Source organism: Candidozyma haemuli (genome assembly GCF_002926055.2).
Source record: "Candidozyma haemuli strain B11899 chromosome Unknown A_2014730914, whole genome shotgun sequence".
Taxonomy (NCBI): Eukaryota; Fungi; Ascomycota; class Pichiomycetes; order Serinales; family Metschnikowiaceae; genus Candidozyma; species Candidozyma haemuli.
In genome coordinates this window covers 1,635,282-1,660,437 of record NW_020289906.1, presented here as the reverse complement: position 1 = coordinate 1,660,437, position 25,156 = coordinate 1,635,282, and the positions used below count along the sequence as shown (strand labels likewise).

Genomic DNA, 25,156 nt, shown 5'->3' with positions numbered 1-25,156 from the left:
TACCATCCATCAGCACATTCTGACCAATCATCTCGGTCTCATTACGCCACATGTCACAAGATACAAGAATATGCCCGGCGTCTTGTTCTTTTGCATTATACCCGTCACCACTACGGTTGCAACTTTGGACCGGCGCTAACTATGCGGTGCACGGGTGTGTCGCAGCTGCGTCTGAAAAAAGCACTTCCTCAGTTCGAGATGCTGCCTCCCATCACACTATCTCTGCAGTACCGTCAACCATTACCAACACCTCTTTTCAGAACTACCGGTTCCATATTATTCCATTTTTTTCGATCCATTTCCCACTTGCAAAATAATGGCTCCTATAAAAAGGCTGGCTTCTAATGGCGTGGTTCAATCACCAAAGCGTCTCGCAAGAGACCCAAGAGATACCTCAGAAATGGAGCTGGAATCAGAGTCTTACTCTGACGAAAGCATAGAGGACGCATACACGGCCCACGCTGCTGCTATGGGTGCAGCTGGTTCGCTTAACAATAACCAATGGCAGGGTACAATCACAGAAGTCATCAAGTCTGTGGTTTCGATCCATTTCACTAACATTACAAACTTCGACACTGAGCTCTGTCTCACGAGTGAAGCCACAGGTTTTGTTGTTGATTCCACAAGGGGCATCATTCTTACCAACCGTCACGTTGTGGGACCTGGTCCATTCTCTGGTTATGCTGTTTTTGACAACCATGAAGAAGCTGTGGTCAGACCACTCTATAGAGATCCCATCCACGACTTTGGCTTCTTGCAGTTTGATCCAAAGGCGGTTATGCACATGAAAATCCATGAATTGGAGCTTAGACCAGACTTGGCAAAGGTTGGTACTGAAATCAGAGTTGTCGGTAACGATGCTGGTGAAAAGTTGTCTATCTTGGCCGGATTCATCTCCCGTTTGGACAGAAACGCTCCTTACTACGGTGCCTTGACATACAATGACTTCAACACAGAATATATACAAGCTGCTGCTTCTGCATCGGGTGGATCTTCTGGTTCTCCTGTGGTGAACGAAAATGGCCAAGCTGTGGCGTTGCAGGCAGGTGGTTCCACTGAAGCTTCTACGGATTTCTTCCTTCCAGTTTACCGTCCATTGCGTGCATTGCAATGTATTCAGCAAGATCAGACAATTACCAGAGGTGACATCCAGGTTGAATGGGTTTTGCGTCCTTTTGAAGAGTGTCGCAGATTGGGTTTGACCCCAGACGCTGAGGCTCAGGCTAGAGAGCGTTTCCCAGACAAGCTGGGTCTCTTGGTTGCTGAGATTGTTCTCCCTGAGGGACCAGCTGATAACATTATCAAGGAGGGTGACACGCTTATTTCCATCAATGGCGAGTTCATTGACAGTTTCATCAAGGTCGACGAGATCTTGGATGCCAATGTTGACAAGGAGCTTGAATTTGTCTACCAGAGAGGCGGAAACGAGTTCAAGCAGAACATCAAGATTGGTGATTTGCATAAGATTACCCCAAGCAGATATGTCGAGGTTGCTGGTGCATCTTTCAATGATCTCTCGTACCAGATGGCCAGGTGCTACTGCATTCCTGTGAAGGGTGTATTCATCAGTGACGCTTCTGGTACTTTTGATGTTTCTCCTAGTGAAAAGACTGGTTGGATTTTGGACAAGATTGACGAAAGACCAACGCCTGACTTGGACACTTTCATAAAGGTTATGAAGGAGATTCCTGATCGCCAGAAGGTCACTATCGCTTACCGTCACATGTCTGATTTGCATACTAAGAACGTTCATGTCGTCTATGTTGAAAGACATTGGCAAACTGATTTCAGATTGGCCACCAGAAACGACAAGACTGGTCTCTGGGATTTCCAATCATTGCAGAAGGAGCCTCTCCCGCCTCAAGAAATTGAGCCACAGAATGCCAAGTTCGTTGATATTCCGTTTTCTGATGACAGAAGACAAGGATGTGCTCAGATGACTAGGTCTTTTGTTCAGTTAAGAACCATTTCCCCTATTTCTATCGATGGTACTTCCTTGAGAAAGGACGCTGGTTATGGTGTGGTTGTGGATGCCGAGAATGGTTATGTTTTGGTGTCTAGAAAGTTTGTCCCCAATGATGTACTTGACGTCTACCTTATCTTTGCTGAATCTGTTGATGTTCCAGGTAAGGTGGTTTTCTTGCATCCAAACCTCAATTATGCCTTGGTGAAGTACGATGCTTCAAAGGTTCTTGCTGACGTCAAAACGCCTAAGTTCTCAAACACTCCACTTAAGAGAGGTGACAAGTCCTTGTTCGTTGGCTACAACTACCATTTCCGTATGGTAACTGATGATGTCACTGTCAGCTCCATCTCATCGCTCAACATTTGTGCTAACGCCAACAGTCCTCGTTACAGAGGAACTAACCTTGAGTGTATTTTGCTTGATAGCAAGATCGCTCAAGAGTGCGATACCGGTGCTCTTATTGACGACAATGGTACTCTCCGTGCATTCTGGTTGACCTACTTGGGTGAACAAACCGAAGGCATGTCTGATGTCATGTTCCGTATGGCATTGGATGTCTCTGATGTGGCTCCAATTCTTGAGGGGTTGAAAAACAACAAGATTCCTCAAAGCTTGCGTATCTTGGATGCTGAGCTTACGCCTCTCACGGTCTTCCTGGGCCGTACTCGTGGTGTTCCACAAGAATGGATCACTCGTTTCGAAGAGGAGTGTGAAGACGAAGTCAAGTTCTTGTCTGTCTACAGAGTGAGTGCTCCTTCTGACGACAGCCGTCCATGTCCTCTCGAGACATCTGACATCATTCTTACAGTCAACGACAAACTCGTTAAGAGTGCTAGAGACCTCAGTGACATGTACACCAATGAATTTCTCAATTTCAAGGTTGTGCGTCAGAAAAAGGTGTTGGACATAACTGCTCCTACTGTCGACACATCAGCCATCAACACCACCAGAGTGTTCTTCTGGTGCGGAGCCGTCATCCAAGAACCCCATCACGCTGTTCGCCAGCTCATGGAGACCATTCCTTCCAAGATCTACGTCGCTAGGAAGCATGCTGGTGGACCTATGGCACAGTATGGCATCCTGACGAGTGTGTTCATCACGCATGTCAACGACCAAGAAACCACCGACTTGGAGTCTTTCATCCAGCACGTCACTGCCATCCCAGACAATACCTACGTCAAGTTGCGTCTTGTCTCGTTTGACCATGTCCCTGGTGCGGTCTCCATCAAGACCAACTACCACTACTTCCCTACACAAGAAATCAGAAAAGACGTCCAAACAGGCGAGTGGAAGGAGGTCGAACATAAAACCAAATAGATCAATAGAATCCCTTTGCATTTGCTATTTACATGCCGATTGTATAGTGTAATGTAGTTTTTCAATGTACCCTTACACTTCAAGGTACTTCTGTAGTTTCTTCAAGTGGCCGCCCTTCTTTGGCACCATCTGCCACTTATCCAAATGGCTATAACTCAGAGGAGTGAATCCACCGTTACCATGCTTTCTGCCATCACACTTTCTCTTGTAGCCGTTGGCGGTTTTGATGAATCTCTTGGCTGCAGACTTGTGGGACTTCATTTTCGTTCTGGTTTGGATCAAGGTGTTGAGCACCGGCCTTTGGCCGAATATAAGGCTCTTTGCTGAGTTCAAAAAGTTCATTAGAGCCTGTTCTGTACCAAGTACGGTGTTGGTGATAAGTAGATCTATAGAAAATCTTGCAACTACTTAGTGTGCGCGGTTCACACACTACCATCTACTGGGAGGGTACTGAAGAAATGGAATCTCGTAAGACATGATAATCTCTAATTAGGTTAATGTAAACGTATTTTACTCTTCGAAGAATCTGACTTGGTCACCGCTTTCGGCGAAGTAGCGTGGTTCGTCAAACACATGGTATCTGTGTCCTCTAACACCATCACCTCTGAACAAAGATGGCATTCTGAGGTTAGGGTGCACCTGATCCTCGTGGATGAAGTGGTTTCCATAGAGGAAATCGGTTCCGAGTTGCTTCTGTTCGTTGTTGAGGAACTTGAACTTGGCAATTTGAAGCTCGGTGTCGGTGATGGTGGATCTGGAAATTCTAGCGTAGGCAACCTTCTTGAGCTCACGGAACATGATGTACTCGCACCATCTGTCCCAGTCAGTGGAGTCAATGTCGTACATTCTAGACTTCTCACTGGAGTAGGTATAGTAGTTACCCTCCAATGGCTTGGTCACCAAGTAACTGAGGAGAACCAATGGATTTGTAGATTCGGCCATGACGTCCTGGAGGTACAAACTCTGCAAACGACGGTCCTCGGGGTCTTCTTCTTGTCCAGAGTGGAAGACAACAACGTCAATGTGCTCGCCGTAAATGTCTAATGTAGCCTTGATAGCTGGGGCCAATTCACCAACTGGCGAAGGCAACAAGTGGTGTTCAGAGTGCAAGATTGGGAATTTGGAGAGCAAAGCAGCTCCCCAAGTGTGCTTGTTGGGACCTGGACCGTAGTCGACATACATGCCCAATTCCTCACCCATTCTTTGGGCAAAGTCTCTGTTACCGCCAATAAGACGTTCAGTGTCCGTCTCCAACAAACCAATGATGTCAACCTCAGCCTCTCTGAGCAAATTGCTCATACGGATCTCACTGGCCCAAAGGTCGTTGTCCAAGCCAAAGTGAACACACCAAATACCGGCAGTGAAGGATCTAGTTTCAGAATTGTATGGCTTAGGAGCGTTAGACTGGTATCTGGCAGTGAAACCAGTTGAAGTAATGGCAACCAAGACAGTGATAACAAACAAGGCCTGGCGCAAAAGCTTGGAGCCAATGACTTCAATACGTGTAATCTTCGAAGCAGACTTACGAAGAATGTAGTTGGCAACACCAAGAACAACACTTCCAACGGTGAAACCAACCATCAAGTCAGTGCGCTCTCTCAATAATGGTCCACCTGGAACGAAAGCGTAAGCGACGATCCAAACAGAAGCCAAGCAAAGACAGATGTGAACGAAGAATGCCACTGTCAATAACTTAATTGGACAGTATCCGACCACAGACTGAGCGATAGCTGGAGTGATGGTAGCAATGAAGAAAGTGTAGACAGTTGCACCAGCAAATCCAATCCAATCAGGGAAGATCAGAAGGACAGCGCCAGCTCCAACAGCTCCAACGAGTGGGTAAATTGGCTGCGTGAAAAAGTTAGGGTGAATCTTGATAGAAGCAACCACACCAGCGAATGCAGCAGCAAAGTGAATCAATCCACCAATGACTGGAGTAGGTCCCTTGACAGGGAAGCCAGTCCACGACCAGATGACGAAGATGGAGGAGTCTGACAAGAAAAGGGTAAGCGAAAAGAAGTATCCAGCCAAACCCAAAGCAGCAAGCAAGAAAGAACCACCTTGAAGCTTCAAGGATTCAGCTTCAGGCAAGGTTCTTGGAGCACGGGTGAACAAAGCAGCGACGATAGTGATGAAAAAGAAAATCTCGTTGTAGCCACCGTTCTCCTTATGCATGATTGGCCATGCTGGGTTGTTAGAAGACCAAAGGTACTTCACAGCTGAGGAAGTCAAGACACCCAACAACAAGGAAACAAAGTAGGAGGAGTATCTCTTAGGGTTGTTCTGCAAGTTGAATAAATCAGCAGTCAAACCGATGGTCGAGAACCCAACACCAGCACTGATGGTCATAAGACGGTTGGCAGGGTCAGGAACCTTCCAGGCACCGATTGTAGCAGCAACAGCCAAAACACGAGGAATGAATGGGTAGGCTGAAAGGAGACGACGAATTGGAAGCACGAGAGGTGGAGCAACAAACATGACGATAATGACAGCTTCGTAACCAGAAACACCCATGTGCCACAATGGGAAGTACCAAACACATGCGAACATACCAGTAATACCAGTCATCAAAGTGAAGGAGTTGATAGTGTTGATAAGGAAAGAAGTGCAGCTGATCTCAGTATCTTCCTGGGTGATCTTCTCCTTGGTGTCCTTCACGAGGTCAGGAGTAGCAAACTCGACAGACGTTCCGTAAACTCTAAGTTCAATGTTGGAGAAATCAAGGTAAGACCAAGTGTCGAAAGCGACGTCAAGGAAGATCAAGGACCATTCAATGTATGCGTAGTAGGAGTAAGCACCAGCAACGACATGGACCTTATGCTGGATAAAGAAGTACACCAAAGGCACAAGCTGGCCAAAGAACGACAAGGCAGTAAGAATACGACCCTTTTTGGCTAAAGATCCCTTAGGAGATAACGAAGACATGCAAATAGTCCATGGAATAGTAAGAACAATGTAACTGATCATAAACACATCGTGGGCATCGTGATCATCAGTAGAAGTAATATAAACCCAGCCACCACATGTAAAAGTTCTAATAAGGCCCGAAATCAACATCGTCCAAGCTTTCTTATGTCCCTCGTTATACAAGACAAAGAAGTTAGCGAAGATAAGTAAGAACCGAGGTCCAGAAGTAACCGCAATGAAAACCTGGAAAACAGATCTTTCTGGGTACCTGTCACCGATCGTAGCCGACACAGAAGGAAACCACTCGTCTGGGTACCCATAACTAGCATTCTGGACGATTTTTTCATAGTGGAGATAACAGCCAACAACTAGAGCACCAAGAAAAGCCGTCATGGCGAAAACACCATGGGCCACGGCGACCCACTTAGCATTGAGCCTAAGGTATGGAGTTTCAGGGGTTTTGGAAACGTCCCCAGCGTTTTTAGCTATTTCGCTTCCCATACTCGTTAGGCACTGGTTGGAGACTGGTGATGGAGTAGGTGGACTCTGGGGTTATGGAACTAGCGTGGTGCACGGGTCTCTTGTCTGGTGATTTCCTTGGCTTTTGACAGCACTTTTTTCGCAGCCACTGACTGGAACTGGTTAAGTGGGATGAGGTATTGCTGGTTGATTTATGAGGATAAAGAGGTTGGAAAGGTCTAAGTATGTGAATTATTTGCTTGAGAGATCTCTATTAACAGTCTTAGAATATCTGTGTTCTCATTACTGGGGAGTGTGACTTAAGTATGGGTAAGGCTGCTGAGTCCGAGTCGGCGCTGGTTGGTGGCCTGAAAGACATGAAGTGTTTTCGAACAAATAAGTACTTTTATGTTGAATAATCGGCGCACCGGTCAGTTTCATTCACTTTTTTCTGTCTTTTCTGGTGTTTGGTGTGGGAGAGTATGGGCTCTTTCGCATTTGTGTTTTCGCAGCCATTCAGTGCTATAAGTAGTGGAAACGAACTGCAACGTTGTATTTTTCCAAAAGCCAGGACCCTCTTAGTTAATTTAGGCATAAAAACTTGATGCCGATAAAACGTCCCTTATCTTTGAATCTTGAAAAAATACTCCCATCCCAGAAGTAACACTGATTACTACCTGGTAGTCTCCAGAGTACCTTCCTTATTCGCATTATCATGCCCACAAAACCTTTTGGGATGCCTCGCTTCAACTTCTTAAAATCTACCAATATCTTAAATTTACTAAAATGTCATTTTCTCCACCTCCTCTGACCATACCCTCTACTCCATATACTGGAGAAGTCTCATCTATGGTAGTGCGCGCACCGGAACGCACCCGCCAGTTAAAATCAATCTTTTCGTAAACCTTACTGTCACCTCCAACCATGGGTATGTAAAAACCACCACACAACCTGCTAAACCAAATATACTAACATGTCCAGCCACGTACGATAACCACACGAGACCACAGTTGACGTCGTTTGACGACATCAATTATGAGAACTACGCTGAGGTCCAGAAGGCCAGAACTTCTATGATGAGAGAACAGTGGATCAGAAACGAGGAGCTCAGAATCACCCACGAGGCCTTGAGACAGTGCAAGCAGTACCACGGCATCGATGCCCAGAGAAACTGCAGACCTTTGATTTTGAAGTACATGAAGATGATTGAGAACTACCCCTTGCAGGGCTACTTGGGGTACCAGAAGAACGACCCATCGCAGTAAGCGGCTCGATTTTCGGCTCGAGGTCCTTACGACGGGTGACTATTGTATATTTACCTGCCCCACAGCATAACATAGCATGAATTAAGATTTGGAAATGACATTGTAGGTCTGGGCGGGTCGAGCTGGTGAGCCAGGAAAAAGGATTGGGGCCAAGTGGTAGGGGTCGCAAAGGAGCTGAACAAACTACCTTTAATGGCTTTGGAGGACATCCATATCAGTGGCTGCAAGTGTTGAGGTTGATGGACCGCATATACTGTTGCTGCCTAGTCTTGGCATTCGTTAAATCGAGTTACCCTAAGACACGTTTCAATACTGAAGCATTTATTAGATTAATCCATTCACAATTCGTTAAACTTTCCCATGTAGAGTTACAACTTACATTTTAGTACACTACTGTAGACTGCTTCATACAAAGACATTCACAATAGGCGATGTAGACATTAACTGGACGATTCCAGCGCCACTTATCAGTTCATCTACACTTTATATCGCCTTGCTACCTATTTTAGCTACCAGCATCGTTTATTTCGTTCTTCATGGGTAACTCTCTTGCTGCACTCACTGTTTTGCAGCCATTACGCAAATCTCCCAACTAGGAAACAAGCATCCACCAAAAGAACGACCTTTGACTCTTCTAACGACATTTTCATTGAATTACTGTTCCGCTTTGCCAATAAATGCTTCTTAATCATAAAAACTACCTCCAAACTGCCCTTACCAACCACTACCTGGAAACACTACTTGTCTCCTAATACACTTATACAATGCGAGTTTCGCAGCCATTACCATGGATACTACGGAACACCAACCCTCCGCCAAAACACCAAAACCTGTCCTATTTTCACTCGGAAAACCCCGAACCATACTCAATCGCCCTCAATAAACCTACTTCCACCTCTAAATCTTCCAAATTCTGAGTCCCTCCTTGAAATACCACGACCTTGGTGAATTCCCCACGTGACCTCCTCTGGCAGACCGCGCTCGCTCGTTGTACCCACCCTCGGCCAATCAAAAACTGTCTCTCGCTCCAGTCCGGGTGCCGAACGACCTCAGAAAAAAAACCACCTACAATACACCTTCCTCTACTTGTCCGTGCTAATCCGTATCAGTTCCACATAATGTTCCGTTTAGGCGCTTCTCAGGTCGCCCGTTCTGGGGTGAGGTATGTTTCCCGTTGCCATTGGTGAAAAAACGAACGTTTTGGCACCACTATAGCCTGTTTTAGGTGTCATTTCCATCTCTGAGGTACCACTGTGAAAAGTACCCCAGTGTCCACTCAATTGATGGGGAAATGGGTCTAATTCGATGGATCCTTATCATTTTCAGTCATACTAACAGTCAGAAACTATGCTACTTTGAGAGATATCGAAATGCGTCTCAAGTCCATTAAGAACATTGAAAAGATCACCAACACCATGAAGATTGTTGCCTCCACCAGATTGAACAAGGCCCAGAGAGCCATGCAGGCCTCTAGAGTTTTCCACGAGTCCGACAAGGAGTTCTTTGACAACGCTGAACCAGAGACTAACAAGGAGGACAAGACCTTGTTGATTGTTGTCTCCTCTGACAAGGGTTTGTGTGGTTCCATCCACTCCCAAATCGCCAAGGCCGCTAGAAAGAGAGTCGAGGCTTTGAACGGTAACATCGACATTGTCACCATTGGTGACAAGGTTAAGGCCCAGTTGTCCAGAACTCACGCCAACAACATGGCTTTGGCTTTCTCCAACGTTGGTAAGGAGGAGCCAAACTTCCACGAGGTTTCCGCCATTGTTGACGAGATCTCCACCTTGGGCAAGTACGAGAACACTGAGATCTTGTACAACAAGTTCGTTTCCGGTGTCTCTTTCGAGCCATCCACCTTCTCCGTTTTCACCGCCGACGCTATCGAAAAGGCTCCTGGCTTGAGCAAGTACGAGTTGGAATCTGAAAACACTACTGAGGACTTGTCTGAATTCTCTTTGGCTAACTCTCTTTTGACCGCTCAGGCTGAGGGTTACGCTTCCGAGATTTCTGCTAGAAGAAACGCTATGGACAATGCCTCCAAGAACGCTGGTGACATGATTAACTCCTACTCTATTTTGTACAACAGAACCAGACAGGCTGTTATTACCAACGAATTGGTGGATATCATTACTGGTGCTTCTTCTTTGGACTAAGCAGTTTGATCTATTCACTACTTTCTTTCCCACTCCTCCATTTCGAGAACAAAAATTCTAGAAATTATTTCTTATAAACGAACGAATATACGTTGATGCATTGTTTGGTTGTAGTCTATAAATTGTTAAATGTTCAATCCATTTTGATTGCTCCATAGATCTTCCTGATAAATATAGTGGCCGTGATAACTCCCACAGCTCCGCCAGCGATACCAATGGCAGCTGACACTAATGCCATGTAGGCAAAATAAATAAGGACGCTCACGATATCACTCATTTGCAAGTACCTTATGAAGTAGTAAGTGGTGTATCCGTAAATATACCACCCAATGCTAGAGCCCAGTTGGAAGCAAAGCCATTGCCAATTGGGGTTTTTGAATACAGTCAATGTAATGTAGGTGGCCACTATGGACAGCTCTGCCACAACGATAAGTAATAGAACTGTGGTGAGTAGCAAGAAGCCGTACATATAATAGAATGTAGTCTTCTCGAGCCAAACGGAGTTGAAAATGAACAAAAGATCAACGTAGACAATACCGAAAGGAATGAGGCCAAAGGCCAAAGTGTTAATGACTGGCCCAAGGAATTGTTGCTTCTTGGAGCTCTGCTTCTTGTCTCCTTTTTCTGGTGGAACATACGAGTTAATGAAACAGGATTTGTTCAGGAACTTGAATTTATTGCCGTGAAATCCACCGGCAACTCCCAATGGGATTTGAATGAGAGCGAACATCAAAATGAGTGACACAATTGTTCCGAACGGCAAAGCGTTCGAGGATTCCTTGGCCCACACGAAGAAGTTAATGATGAGCGAAGCAGCCAAAGCAGTAAATGGAAGAAGCCCGGCAAAGAGAGCTCCTAGTTTGCAAACAGTAGCGAACGAAAAGGTGGTATTGGGGTGGTAATTGCCCAAGAGTTTGTGCAATATAACACCCGTGTATGAAGAGGCATATCCAGAAGCCAAAATGAAAAAGATCGAAAATGAAAAGACAGAACTTTGGTGATTCTCAAAGAATGCGTTGGAAGTAGCACCCAGGCTCAAACTAAGCTTGGAGTTCAAAACAAAAATCACCACCACTCCAATCATGGCTACTAGCGTTTGCACACCAGCAGCACACAAGCTGGTAAGTAAGAGAGCAGCAATGGGTCCTTGAACAGCCAGGTCTGACAAGCCTTTCCACAGATTTTGATCCAGATCAACCTTGAGGTCAGTGGTTGGGATCACTGGACCATTCTTGAGATCGGTCTTGAGGAACCGAACCAAGACAATTGCCACAATAAGCGAGACAAGACACACAAGTACAATTGAATTCACCAAAGAAATCCAATGGATATTTCTGGAAGTGGTTGAGTTGTCGTTCTCATAATACAAGTCCCATCTGTTTTCATGAGATACGGATATATCTTCTCTCCAGTAGACAGCATAGGTGTATGGAATGATTGTTCTTCCCTCCTTAGGCTTTCCAGCCTCATCCTTGAGATTAATAGCGAAATTCTTATAGTCCTTCGAGGATCCAGGACATGTCTCATCGCTGACACTCTTCGGGTAAACCTCGAAGCCCACGATCGAATATTGTCCATTTGACTCGGTATGGTACCTCACCACGAGCACAACATGGTTATAGTAGTAAGAGACGCCATTCTGAACAAAACCAAGAGGGAAGCCGGAGGCATAATACTTCGAGTTGGAGCTAGTACTCTGAAAGGTAGTTGCACCTGGCAACCCGTCAAGCACCCAGTGAACAACATATCCCTTTCTGATAAGCGAATCAGCCCACGACATAGCGTTTGTAGTGGCAGACATGTCACAGAGACGGGCACAGGGCACATCCTCGCCAAATCGAAGCTGATAGTTGGACTCCCAGAACCGGTCGCCCTTCAACACCTCTCCCAACGAAGGTGCCTTGGCTTTTTTGCTCTTATCGTGACATACAAATGGCAAATCATGGTACCTATACGGTAATTGGGTGTGGTCGCTCTCGATCTTGTTTAGAAGAAGATCAACACTTTCACCTTTACGGTAGATGTGTTTCGTCTGACCCAAATCTAGCGCTGTGCAGCAGGCCCAGAGGTATATTAGGGCCAAGTGGAGAAGCATTTTGGAGGATTCTTGCAAGGGTTCAACAGCTGTCCCTAATCAACAGTAAGGCTAGTTGGTGAAAGAAACACTAAACCGTTAATGGGGCCAATGTGAGCGTATTATATGAAGTCCAGGACGCATGTCGATGCTGAGCGAAGCATGTAGTTAGGTCCACAATGAGGTGTGGCAGAATGAGGAAAAGGGGAAATGGCCATTTATGGAAGAAAACGTATGAACGTGTTTTTTAAGGTTTGAAACACGTTTGCGAGTGAATGTGCTTTGGTGTCTACTTGGCCGAGAACGGCGCCAAACCTTCTTTTCTTTGCAGCCTTCGATGTGCGAATCGTATTGAACCCTGCCGGTTTGCTTCGTATATGATGGTCTACAGTGTTTCACAATCTATAATCTGTGCATTTGCTTTATGTTTCCTTGAGCATCTCCATCGCCTCACGAATCAAGTAGTTTCCTTTAGGATCGAGGTTTAATGCAATCGTGAACTCTCTGATGGCCAGGTACTTATCATTCTGGATATTGTAGAGCTGTGCAAGAAGGAAGTGCACTGAAGCTTCATTTGGAGCAAGCTCCTTGACGAGTTCAAACTGCTCCAATGCCTTGTCAAATTGTTGAAGGGAGAAAAGGAGGGATGCTTTCTTGAAGATGGGCAAGGCGCTGAGTGGTTGAAGCTTGCTTGCCAAATCGTACTGTTTCAAAGCCAATGATTTCTTGCCTAGTTTCTCCAATACCATTCCAACACAACAAATCAAAATCACATTAATAGGGTTGATGGCCACGGCTTTTTGAAGTGGAAAGCCGCTTTTTGTAGCTCTCCCAAGTTGATGTAGACCATACCAATGCCGTAGAGTGCATTATAATGTCTAGAATCCATGAGAAGACTCAATCTGAAACAATCAAGAGCTTTCTCGTAATTATCGTTGGAATAGTATTCGTGGCCCTTAAGTGTATGGGCGTATGTGAATTGCGGGTCGATCTTGATAGCCTTGTCAAAACACTTGATGGCTTCGTCTGGTTCTCTGGTCAAAGAGAATAAATTACCCATGACACACCAGGTAATCGGCAGCAGAGAATCAATATCATGAACTTCATTTGCCAAGTATGTGAGCTCGACGTTCTTCTGTAAATGCCAAAGCAACGTAGAGTAATATTCCATATCTTCAAGTCTGGTTCTATCCAGTTGTCGTAATCTGATGAAAAAGCGACGCGATTGCTTGTAGTTGACAATCTCGTAATGGAGGCGGCCAAGCTTGCTAAGCGCCCATGGTGTATCCTTGATGTTTTCGGGTAATGATTCAAGAAGACGAATGGCCTTGTAACAATCATACTTGCAGAAACACTTGTAAGCCTTTGCCAATGTAGAAAAGAGTTTTCGAAGTGTGATATCTGCAGCATCTACATCACTTTGTGATGGCAGACGAGACTCTGTCATGAAGCCTTGAGAGGATGTTCTTTTGAGGCCTTGACGAGTCTGAGCTGATGGAGGTGCCAAAGACAGTCTCTTCGGGAAGTGATGTTTCTTGGGCCCTTGTGAAGGAGGTACCTGTATCTGTGGGACCTGTTGTAATGATGACGCCAGTATTGGTGCTGGAGGTTTAGTGAATTCGTCATTTTGAGGCTTTCGTAATGGGGCATCTGGTATTGATGCACTGAGGATTCTGGGAGTAGAAACATCAACATTTTTGGCCAAGCGTGGCGTTGCAAATGGGTTCGATATACCTGCAGAATCGTTTGTATTGGTACTCTTTGGCTCAAGCACTGGCAGAGGCAGTGAGCGACGCTGGTTAGGCTTATAAATGGCCTTCACGCGTACATCAGCACCCAGTCTGGCCAATTCCTGGAAAGCCTCAAAATCAAACACATTATACTTGAGTGCTGTAGAATAATTCAATGCGCTCTTTGTAGTATCTCCCTCTGCTTTGTATAAGTCCCCTAGCAAGTGATACACAGCTGACAGATCAGGATAAAGGTGTCTATGGGCCTCGTAGGCATGTCTTTGTCTCAGCAGGGCAAAATACGCCGCCGAGGATTCTGGTTCAGGCAGCTGATTCCACGGCAGACCTTGTGGTTTGGTTTCAGCATTGGCAGTCTCGTTATACAACGGCAGCACACCAACTAACGTATAGATACCTTCCTTATATTTACCCAAATGAAGACACAGACGAGCATAAATGTATGAGCAGCCCAAGTGGCCATGAGCTAGTTCAGATGAAGTTCTGTTGAACGCCAGTTTATACTTGCTCTGACGGTAAAGCACCAAGGCATAAAGGAAGAGCAGCTCTGGGTCTTGTGGGTTGAGAGCCACCAAGTGTTCAGCAGCAAACTCAGCATTCTTATAGTTGAAAGTATCTAAGGAATGGACGATAACCAGCCGAAGCTGTTGCGTGACGTTTGGGTCGTCCATGTGCGATGTGGTGGGTTTGTATGGGTTGGCGTCTCAGTTGATGGTTACAGTTGATGTTTGGACCGCGAAGCTTCCCCAGATCGCGGAGTAGGAGAAGATCAAGAATGTACGGTAATGGAGTATGGGAAGTGAAGAATTGAAGGATTTATGTTTGTAGAGGATACGGAAGTGCTTTTGAAGGCAGGTAAATTGTTTTCAAAAGGTTTTATTTGGGTTAGCAGGTGTGTTTGCTTGTGCTGTTGAAGAGATACAGAAGTGAATAATTCTAATGGTGCAAAAAAGAAGGATTAGTTAGACTGATCATGTCCTTAGTTATAAAGTGCTGCATTTTGTATGAACAAGGCTATATTTGGTTCTAAAGTTGTCTTTTTGATGGGAATTCACGGTATTGTCAAAGGCGGTGCAAGGTATTAGCCTACTTCCACCTCTCAAGTAGTCAGAAGAGGCCTGAATGCCTACTGGTGGAAGAATTCATCCTAAATTATCTTCTCATACTAGTTTTGAAAGGAAAGAATTGATTTTCGATTTTTTAGATTGATTTTAATTTTGTTGACTTTTCAGCACGTCTCCATAATATTTACATTTACACTTTTCGCAGCCATTTTGTCAATAACCACGAAACACTAAATACCAACGGTATGAAAAATTAAAAAGTATAAGAACTAACCGTAACTATAAGAAACTGGCTAGAGAGAACAAGGTAGAAACTAAAGAAGAACGAGTTGAAGCAGACTGGTGGGGTTTCTGGACCAAGGCTTCCGGTTTGCAAACTCCCACTACGACAACCTACCTTGAAAGAACATACAACGGCACTTCAGTATTAATATCACTTACTCTATATAATATCGTAATTTTCACCTTCAAATTGTTCATTCATTATTAATTACAGATTAGTTACAACGTTATTTTTTCGACTTGATCACGAACGATCCGTCGCTGGTATAGGCCATAAGCTTTTCAGACTTGTCCTTTTTCTTGCTTCCGCTCAAAACTCTGCCATTGCTGTTGCTGAAAACGGGCTGCTCAAACGAGCTTTCCAGTTTGGTGCCGTCAGGAGTACCCATTTCAGGGAAGTACTCCTTTTTTCCAGACTTGGCAGTGTTAGGCGTGCTGCCACCGGAGGAAGCGCCTCCCTTTGGTGAAAGAATACCGGATGCTAAGAGGTATGGAGAAGCGAATCCTTGTGAAGATTGTAATTGTGGAGTGGTGGGGCCGCGCTTGGGCTTGGTAGCAGATGTGTCAACAGTGAGCTTGGGTGGTGCATTGCTGGTATTGCTCGAAGAGATGGTGGTTTCGTCCATGTAGCCGACGACAGGGGACGCCTCTTCGGAAGTTGCACTGTCATTATACAACGTCGTCGAGTTTGCGATATCCTCGAGGGTTTCTCCATCCCTTATGAATCCCTTGGCTCTGAGTTCTTCATCTCTCAATTTGTTCTCTTCTCTGGCTTTTGCAAGGAGTTCCTGAGCCTTCGCCAAGGACACGGTTGGGGTATTACAACTGCTGACAACAGGAACACTGTCATCGATGTCAATGGTGGCGGTCATGAGTGCCTTCAACCATCCCTTCATCTCCTCTTGAGTTTCAACAGCGAAGAAGTGAGTCTTGGGTTGCGTGAATGTCAAACCCTTCTTGAAACCAGGAGCTGGTGGAACAATCTTGAAACAGTATCTTCCAAGACCCGTCAGGGCAGCATAAAGTGCAATGTACTTATCGTTACTGCTTGCACTCTCACCATCTGTACTGATTGGAATAACCTTGTGAGCGGTGATATCAATCAAACCCTTCTCACGCTTATCACGCAAATTCGTGAAGTAGGACAATCTAGTACCGTGAAGTGTGAAGTAACGAGATCTCCAACCTAACGTACTACCAGACTTCTTGGACATCCAACCACTGAAAGTGGATGTCTTGATAGCTTCGTCTGGAGTGATGTCTCTGATTCCTTCCTGGAACGCAGAAGTCTTCAGCTTTCTGGATACTGTGAGGTTTCTGAAGTTAGAAGTGGACACCGAGCGTAAACTCTTCAATCTACCAGTATTACGCTTCTCGTCACTCTTGGAAGAAGCTCCAGAAGCGACTCTGTCCTTCTTAGGTGAAAGGTTGACATCGTCAATATCAGGCAAGGTATCTTCGAACTCTGAAGACTCAGCTGGTTTGTTGTCGAACAACCTAGAGGCACGCTTGTTCTTTGTAGGACTGGCGACACCCTTTGTCAAGTTCTGACTATGCAACTTCTCCTTCTGTGGACCGGCAGCCTCATCGTTACCGTTACCCGACATGAACGAAAAGAGCGAAGAGTGTCTTCTGTGAGCTAACTCATTCTTATTCGATGACGTACGTCTGTGGTGCCCTTGAGCGCCAGCGTCGTAAATGGAAGAAGCAGGTCTTGATTGACCGCCTGGACTGTTGACCATTCCGGAGGAAGCGTTTGTTCTAGTCATGTAGAAACTGTGGCTGGCTGGGGAATCATTGCCTTGAGGAACGGCTGGACTACCACCAAACTTGAAGTTCTTGTTGACGGGACTTAAAGCAGGAGGTTCAGGAGCCTTCCTAGGGGACATAAAGGAGTTGTCGGTTCTTGGAGTGTTCAAAGCCAGCAAGTTTTCCATTGACTGGGATCTCGTCCTGGAGTGGCCATATGGGTTTTTGGCAGAAGCAGCTCTGGACTTGCCATTTTCCTTCGCGTAAGGATTGAATGATGGGGCTGGAAGAAGTGTGGAAGCACTCTTGGGTTCGCGGTCGTAGCCTGATGGCCTCTCCTGAGGTTTTTCGACCGAGTCAACATCAGAGTTGTTAAATGGAGGAGAAGTTTCTCTGGATTCGTGTTCTGCAGGCTTTTGGGACTGGGCAGAAGCAGAGCGACTACCAGCGGCGCCCGACAGAGAAGAACCCTTGGCTCTAGTTGCCATTTCCCTAAGCTTCTCAATCTCCTTATAGACCTCGAAACGGGTACCGAAAGAGTCGATATCCAATTCTTTAAGGTGAGCCAAATCAAGCTGGAATAAGATTTCACCTGTGATCTTGTGGCGGGCAAATTTGCCAGCGACGCTCATGTCGAAACCCAAGACAATGGCAAAATACGACAGCACCTGCTTCGCAGTCCACTCAGTGGCCTGCAATGGGTTCAAGTCAGTAGTGAGCGATTGCGTTGAGACGTTACGCTGGTGTCCCTTCTTTGGTTCTTCAGCAGGGGCAGGGGCAGGAGCAGGAGCAGGCTCAGGTTCCTTTTGCTGAGTCTTCACGTCCTCCTTGGAAGATTCACGCGTAGACGTCTGAAGCTCCTCCAACGCCTTATCGATTTCGTTCATCGTGGAGTGGACATCATTGGAAGGTTGTTGTTGAGCTTGTTGTGGCTGCTGTTGCTGAGGAGTTTCCAGGGATGCAATTCTGGAGCTATTGGAGCCCGGCTTATCGCCCGCTTTAGGTCCCAGGGGTACTCTACGAGACCTCGAACGCAACAAGGTAGGTTCCAGAGGCTGTTCAGCCACCGGCTTGGTAAACAGTTTAGGGAAAAGACCGACTTTTCCACTGGAAACAGACTTGCCCATGTACCAGCCATCGTTATACTCAGAGTCATCAGCAAGAACCTCGATTTTCTCGCCCACAGCAAGGTTCAACTCGTCACCAAGACGAGCATTAAACTGTTTAATGCATAGAAGAAGGCCCAGGGTCATATTGGAAAGACCTGTTGTTTGATTGCGGGTTGGGGCAAAGGGAAACGGTGGATGTTATGGGGTGGTAAACTGGGGTTGTTTACTTAGAAAGGTTTCACTAGTGTATGTTTTTCGCGGAGGCCGTGGAGCAGGAGGGTGTATCTGCTAGGAGGCTTAAAGGTAACAACAAAGGAAGGAGTGTCTGAGTGGGAGTGGAAGTTACGCTGACGATAAAATAAAAAACAGGAAAATAAAGAACAACTAGCACTAGTTTGGGGGTATAGAGATGTTTTTGAGGTTTAAAGAATGGGTGGTGTTCTGCGGCGCTGTGCAGTACCACAAAGAGGTTAATTTGGACGACGATTACCAGTTTTGGGCACCCAGAAAGAACAGCCAGACGTCTAAAGAGAACAAAGAGGAGGGAGGAGGAACTAACTAGAGAGATGTCTTCTACTTTTACTTTTTGACTGGGTATTGGAAGACTGGGGATGGATGGTTGGGAAAAGACCCGTGCACCACAACGCCAAACGAGCCAAAATTCGAGATCTTCGTGAGGCAGCCAGACCGGTCCGAAAGGTTTCTTTTTCTAGGCGATGAAGAGGGCAAAAGAAAAAAAAAAAAAAAAAAATCACGAAAAAACGGCTCGCGCAAAGTGCCTCGGCATAACCTAAGCAGCAAACGGCACCACAGCAAGTGTGAATTCTGGGCCCCAGCGAGGCAGCGAGGCGCTGGCAAAGACCGTCACAAATCATGGCACTGGGGCTTTCTTTTTCTTCGGCTTTATTGCTTCTTTGGGAATACACCTCTCTCAATATTACTCTTTGGTTTTTTACTGCTTCAGGCTCGGTGGTTGATCTTTGGCTGTGGCTGTTTGCGGCTCACCTTCATTGGTAAGATCAACCAGCACCGGCTGCGTTGGACAGAGAAGACAGAGAGGATACGAGTTTTATGGCCAAGTGGAAGTTTAAGTTAAAGAAGGTTGGATGCTGGGGCTTAGCTCGCTTAGGGTGGTGAAGTGGAATTGGTGAAGTGGTGAAGTGGAATTGGTGGTTAAGTGGTGAGTGGAAGAGGTAGACTGGTAGAGATGAGGTAGGCAATGCACTGGATGCTGGGCCAGGAAGGAGGTCTTTGGAGAAGCTATGTTGCAGTTAGGGACTTCTTTAGGGTACTTTTCTTCTTTAGATGGGTTGTAACCTTTTTTTTTCTTTTTCTTGTTCTTTTGGAGGCTTACGGTGTGAAAGTGTAGCTTCTGTGCTTATGCCTAGAGATGGCTGGCATGTGACGAGACGTATCTCTGTGGACCCAGTTTGGGATGAAATTCTCTCTTCAGAGGTAACGAGGCACCAGAAGAAACTTTAGACTTCTCCAAAGTAAGCTTCATCCTCGCCTGATCATTTCTGCCCAGTTTACTCGGCATCGTCTTGCTTGGGGTACCTATTTCGCAGCCATTCGTGCGGCTCTGTTTAGTACCAGGGCAGTCTTAGAAACCAGTGGTTTCAAACAAGGGAAGCGAAAAATGACAAACAAGTACTAAAAGGAAGACGTTTAGGCTGCTAAGACCCCCAGTCGACTGCCTAAATAGTGGCCTTCCACGCGTTGACTTCTCCTGCTGTACACTCACTTGACCACATCTTAACACAAAACCAGAGAGGACAAAGCCAGAGGAGGACAAAACTAAACGTGGCTGATGCAAATCTACAGTTTCACCGTTTCTCTCGTTGTAATTCATAATACGTAATATCCAGCGTCTACAAACGGTAGACGAAATGCGGACTCTTGTCGCCCATCTTGACGAGCTCTTCTGGTGGAATACCGTCATACTTACCAGCAGCAAGGTTTCTCTTCTTCTTTCTGTTACTGGCAACATACCCAGCGATGGTGATGAAGGTGAAGAGGAGACCCATGAGGGAGAATCCAAGCTCTAACGCATGCCCAAGCGTATACTCTGGTGCATCTTGTTCTCTGTAGAAGTTGGATGAAAAGGCACCAGCAAAGTTACCAATACCAATCTGGAACGCCATACCAACGGCACGCTTGTAAGAACCAGCCAAGTTGTTCGAGAACCAAATAACCACAAGTGGGAACGCTGAGTAGATTCCAAGAGCCATAATGTATACTCCAGCATACACTGCTCCAGGCAGTGTAGTAGGAGATAGCGCCAAACATATACTGTACCCGACAGCAATACAGATAAGATTGAATATCATGAATGGCGTTCTAAGACCGACTCTATCAGATACCCATGCTTGGAAGATACAGAAGATGGCTGCAACAATGTAAACTGGAGCCGACATCAACTGTGCCTTGGTAGAAGTGTAACCCAAGTTCTTCACAATGGTGGGGGTGAAAAGCGAAACACCGTAAAGAGGTACGCAAATACCGTAGTAGGTCATAAGCTGACACCAAGATTGCCAGTCCTTGAACACTGCCCAGACATTAGAGATGTTGCCAGAGTTATCCTCACCCAAGTTCATGGATGGAGGAGCGCCAGCGCCAGTCATCTTTTGGTTTTCAGCGTTGGAGGAAAACTTCACTCTGTTCACCACAAACTCACGTTCACGAGGAGTAAGGAAAGTACTATCCTTAGGGTATAAGGGGAAACAGAAGTAGGAACCAGCAGCAGCCACAAACGTAAGCAAACCTTCCAAGATGAAAATCCATCTCCAGCCTTCATAACCACCAATACCGTCCATCTGGGAAATAGCAGCAGCCAAAAGACCCGAGAAAGCACCGGCAATGGAAGCAGCACTAAAGAAAATGGCTTCTCTCACGAGAATCTCCGATTTCTTATAGTACATCGACAAAATGTAAGAAATACCTGGGAAAAGCGAAGCTTCAAACAATCCCAAAAGAGCTCTTGTTGCCATGAGCTGGTCAAAGTTTTGCACTGTACCCATCAACGTCATCACGATAGACCACAAGACCATGGTGGTTGGAATGTACAACCTGGGCTTGACGTGGTGCAAAATAATGTTAGACGGTATTTCAAATGAAGCATAAAAATAAAGAAAATCGTCAAACACAAATTGTATTGGTTTCCCTCGAGGTTCAAGTCCTCAGCAAGACCTTCGATTTTGGCGTTTCCAATGTTACCTCTATCCAAGAAACTAAGCAAGTACAACACCGTGAAAAGCGGAATAAGATGTAAATCGATTTTCCAAAGCAACTTCTTCTCGTCAATATCTGAGTACTGGTCAATATCAACCACCCCAGTTTCCTCATCCTTCAGCTCTTCCACCCACTCCACAGACGGTTTATCCAAAGAAACCGTTGGAGAAGGTCTTTCTTCAATCGCCACAAGCAGCTTATCCTTAGCACCCATAACAAGCAGCGAAATTTGTCTACAAAAAAATTATCAGAAAAACATGCCTTTTATAGTTCCCATCCTCCAGATCTGCCCCCACAAACAATATAAGCGACACACCATGTGCCCCACCGCAGGTGGGGTCCTTTTTGTGAAAGGGACAAGTCCGATTTACGAAGTCATGAAAAGCCTCAAGGGGATGTTTTGGGTTGTTTGGTGGCGACTACAATAGAAAAAGAAGGTTTTTTGGGATTTGGTCCGTGGAAATGGTGGACGTTTAGGCCTCATTTGTCAGCCTCATACAAATACCCATTGTGTGGAAGACAACTTTTTCTTTCTTTTTGCTTTTTCACTGTCTTTTTCGCTTTTTTTTTTTTGCTAACCAACCCTCCTTGACTTCGGCCCTTTCGGGTTTCCCAATCTAGCATTTTTTATCCTGCCTTATCTTTGGTGACCATTCATGCCTTGCTTGCTAAATGGTTGCAAAACGCGGAATCTGACGTGGAGAAGGAAGGAAAAAACCTGGGGAGGGGCGCCCCAGCCAACCATCCAATGCGCCTTGTTTGTCTGTGTCAGCTTATATCCGGGAAAAAAGACAATCTACGGCGTTAACGAGGCAAGGGAGTTAGCCCGGATATAACGAGAGAGAGTAGACATCTTTACGTTCTAAAGAGACCATCAAAACCCAAGGGAGGACCCTTGGGTGGTGGAATTTCGGCGTCACTGGGGTGCGCTCCGAGAGGGGAGCGTCAAGAAAAAAGAAGCACAAAATGGCAAGGCTGTAAGAAGAAGGAGAAAATTAAATTAAAAGGCGGACTGCTTCTTTTCGGAACAGCAAGTCCTTCCGTGGAAAATCGTTTCGTATTTATAGGGAGTGGCGGGGAAGGAGGCCAAAATTTTTCAATAGACAAACGGAAACGGCTGGAGCGGTTGGTTTGTGGGGAAACAGTAACCGTAGGAGTCCTTTTTTTGGCTGCAAAACCTTGTTTCGCTCCGTATATGGAGATCCTGGAGATTGTGCAATGGATAGTTGCTTTAGCGAGGGCACGTTGGGGGGTAGATTTGTAATCCTTTACTTTGTTAACGTTTTGGTTGGAGCCTGGTAGGCTTAGGAGGTTGGGTTTTTGTTGGGTTCAGGGCTGGAGAGTGGAGGACATGGCGCTGTAGACCCGCTAAGGTGAAAAGGGAGAAAAGGAACTTACGGTGAATGGAGGTCAAGAAAACTACTGGAATGCTTGGACGCTTGGATACAAGGAAGGATAAGGATGGACGGGAAGGGCGGAATAAGGATGAGTGGGGGTATATGGAGACTCTGACTGTACATCGCTTAACAGCTGGGAATGAATCATCAGCATAGACCTCTTCTATGGACTCGAATGAAGAGTTACTTGTACTTCTCTGACTCTGTCCATTTTGAACCCTGACTCCTTGTGTTATCAATATCAGCCGTGCCCTTCTCTCGTATACTGACTGGTCACAAAACCATGACGTAAGAGGATGCCCCAGAATTGCTTTTCAATGCTAAGACAGGCCCCTTGCATAAACTTTAAAGTGTACTACGGCTACTTTTCGTCATAACGCCAGTCGTAAATTTCGTGAGTATACGCCCATATAAATATCCAAAAGCTTGTCATACAGAAGCAAGGTGCGCATCACCTTTGCAAGGCTTACTGATTTATGTCCTGACGGACTTTTCAATAAGCTTGTTCACATCCTTCAGGTCCAAGACCACTCCCTTTTCGGAACACTTGGCCTTGCTCTTCAACTCGTTACACAAACCATCAATGTCCAACTCAGTGTACCTTGGATGAGAAGTGATACGGTCCCAGATCTCAGAACACTTAATTGTCTTTTCTGAAGCTGGCACAAACTCTTCGTCCTTGGCCTCTTCCTTGATAGCAGGACTGTTGGAGTTATAGCTTGTCACCGACAGCGTGGATCTGTGTGCACCGCTAACGGAATTCGTTCTCGAACTGGCGTCAGAAGGCAAGCTGCTCTTGACAAACTCGTTAAAGTTGAAATCTGTGTTGACACTGCCAAGTGGATCGTAGGCAGACTCTTCTGTGACGAGACCATCGATTAGACCTGATTTATCCTGTCTGTTCTCTAGCTCGTTGGTAGGGTTACCGAAAGCTAGCGACACGTCAAAGTTGTTGTCGTTATAGAACGATAGAAGGTCGTTTTGTTCGTCGTTAGAAGGAAATTCGAAGTTGTAGTTGGAAGAATCAGTGAAGAAAGGATCGTTTATGTTCTCTGCCGGCGTGAAAAGTGTTTGGAAATCGTTATCTTGGGTAACAGGCTGAGGCAAGTCCTCATCTCTGACCGGTGGGATGTTACCGCCCTCACGACGATACTTTGGCACAGGCTTCTGCTTGGTACCACAAGCTTCGTTGAGCTTCACACAGAAAGGATCAAGCTGCTCCTCGTACCTGGGCGAGATATTGAACTGGTTCAGAGGACTGAGGTTCATGTGTATCAGCAGGGCAGGTAGAGATTCGCTGTTCTGTGAGTCTGGAGAGACGAAATTGTTCTCGTTTGGTGACGTAGACAGTGAGGAGCCGCTGACCAAGTCTGGCAAGTGCTGGTTGGAGCTATCGGAGTAACCGGAAGGAACAGAATGTAAGTTTTGCTCAGCCCATGGGAACTCGGCGCTACCGGATTTGCCGGGACTAGCCTTGGGCTTGTTTTCCTTACGATCTGGGTTAGGATTGGTCAATTTTCCAACGGAAGTGGGCAACTGAAGGTCCGAAAAGTCCAGGTGACCTCTGTGACGAGCAAGCTCACGCTTCAACAAGTCAATCTGGGCCTTCAACAAGTCCTGTTCTGTAGCAGCCTTGATGTTTCTGTCTTCCAAGTCGGCGACCTTATCCTCCAAGTCCTTCATTTTCTTCTCCTTTCTCTCTCTGTAGGCTCTCTGGGCGGCTCTATTCTGAGCGGTTCTCTTGGACTTTGGTTCTGTGTTGGAAAACTTTCTACCTGGCTTGACATGGGCTTTCTTGTCGTCATGAGCAAGAGCCGGGGGGTCGGCGAAATCTGGATGTTCTCTTTTAGAATCGGTCATTGCAAAAGTATAGGGGTAAACGTGGGAGGCAAAAAGTGGAACAGGAAGCAAATAAGTGAAAAGTGGCTAAACTGGTTAAAAAATGGGAATCACGGCCACTCCAAGGTTTGACCGTCTTTACAGAAAAGGGTACTAGTATGGCACGGCTAGGAATGTCTTGAAATGCGGATGTCACGGGCTTTAAGTAGTGGCACCATGAGGTAATTGCTTTTTTTTCTCCCTCTCTTCCATTCACCTTTTCGTGGGGGCCGGCCGTTGGCGCTGTGCACTCCCAGACACCACCACTAAAAGAATTACCGCAGCCAAACAACACTATAAACTTTAGGGACCAAAAGAAAAGCCTAGGCCAAGAAGTCGCCAAAGCCTCGACCTGATTGGCCAATATCGTTTGCCTCTCATATTTTTTTATCCCTCAATTCCTAACCACCCCTCGTTTGAGCCTTTTTTTTACCGAACTGCTTGGTGCATGTTTTCCCGCGCTCGGACAGTTGCAACTGCTGACAAATCCACCAGGACTACTATAGACCGCTCCAGAATGGGGCTGGGGACGGCTGCAATGGGAGCTGGATGCG

The 25,156-nt window shown here is 46.0% G+C and overlaps 8 protein-coding genes across 8 annotated transcripts; 2 read left to right on the top strand and 6 right to left on the bottom strand. All coding sequences in view use genetic code 12, as the record gives it.

The window, feature by feature from the left end:
- Window positions 1-316: 316 nt before the first annotated feature.
- Window positions 317-3,283, top strand: NMA111 (Nma111p; the record flags this gene model as incomplete). Its single annotated transcript, XM_025484454.1, has 1 exon — window positions 317-3,283. The coding sequence occupies one exon, from the start codon at window positions 317-319 to the stop codon at window positions 3,281-3,283; it is 2,967 nt and encodes a 988-aa protein (XP_025342669.1).
- A 72-nt stretch (window positions 3,284-3,355) lies between these two features.
- Window positions 3,356-6,691, bottom strand: CWH43 (Cwh43p; the record flags this gene model as incomplete). Its single annotated transcript, XM_025484453.1, has 2 exons — window positions 3,356-3,680; window positions 3,798-6,691. The coding sequence occupies 2 exons, from the start codon at window positions 6,689-6,691 to the stop codon at window positions 3,356-3,358; spliced, it is 3,219 nt and encodes a 1,072-aa protein (XP_025342668.1).
- Window positions 6,692-9,284: 2,593 nt separating this feature from the next.
- Window positions 9,285-10,070, top strand: ATP3 (F1F0 ATP synthase subunit gamma; the record flags this gene model as incomplete). The annotated part of the gene is made up of 1 exon (XM_025484452.1): window positions 9,285-10,070. The coding sequence occupies one exon, from the start codon at window positions 9,285-9,287 to the stop codon at window positions 10,068-10,070; it is 786 nt and encodes a 261-aa protein (XP_025342667.1).
- A 133-nt stretch (window positions 10,071-10,203) lies between these two features.
- Window positions 10,204-12,165, bottom strand: CXQ85_000716 (uncharacterized protein; the record flags this gene model as incomplete). The annotated part of the gene is made up of 1 exon (XM_025484451.1): window positions 10,204-12,165. The coding sequence occupies one exon, from the start codon at window positions 12,163-12,165 to the stop codon at window positions 10,204-10,206; it is 1,962 nt and encodes a 653-aa protein (XP_025342666.1).
- A 401-nt stretch (window positions 12,166-12,566) lies between these two features.
- CDC27 (anaphase promoting complex subunit) lies at window positions 12,567-14,563 on the bottom strand (the record flags this gene model as incomplete). The annotated part of the gene is made up of 2 exons (XM_025484450.1): window positions 12,567-12,940; window positions 12,997-14,563. 2 exons carry the CDS (start codon window positions 14,561-14,563, stop codon window positions 12,567-12,569), a joined length of 1,941 nt encoding a protein of 646 aa, XP_025342665.1.
- A 902-nt stretch (window positions 14,564-15,465) lies between these two features.
- Window positions 15,466-18,240, bottom strand: BOI2 (Boi2p; the record flags this gene model as incomplete). Its single annotated transcript, XM_025484449.1, has 1 exon — window positions 15,466-18,240. One exon carries the CDS (start codon window positions 18,238-18,240, stop codon window positions 15,466-15,468), a length of 2,775 nt encoding a protein of 924 aa, XP_025342664.1.
- Window positions 18,241-19,967: 1,727 nt separating this feature from the next.
- CXQ85_000713 (uncharacterized protein) lies at window positions 19,968-21,541 on the bottom strand (the record flags this gene model as incomplete). Its single annotated transcript, XM_025484448.1, has 2 exons — window positions 19,968-21,165; window positions 21,243-21,541. 2 exons carry the CDS (start codon window positions 21,539-21,541, stop codon window positions 19,968-19,970), a joined length of 1,497 nt encoding a protein of 498 aa, XP_025342663.1.
- A 1,657-nt stretch (window positions 21,542-23,198) lies between these two features.
- CAP1 (DNA-binding transcription factor) lies at window positions 23,199-24,584 on the bottom strand (the record flags this gene model as incomplete). Its single annotated transcript, XM_025484447.1, has 1 exon — window positions 23,199-24,584. The coding sequence occupies one exon, from the start codon at window positions 24,582-24,584 to the stop codon at window positions 23,199-23,201; it is 1,386 nt and encodes a 461-aa protein (XP_025342662.1).
- Between the last annotated feature and the right edge of the window lie 572 nt (window positions 24,585-25,156).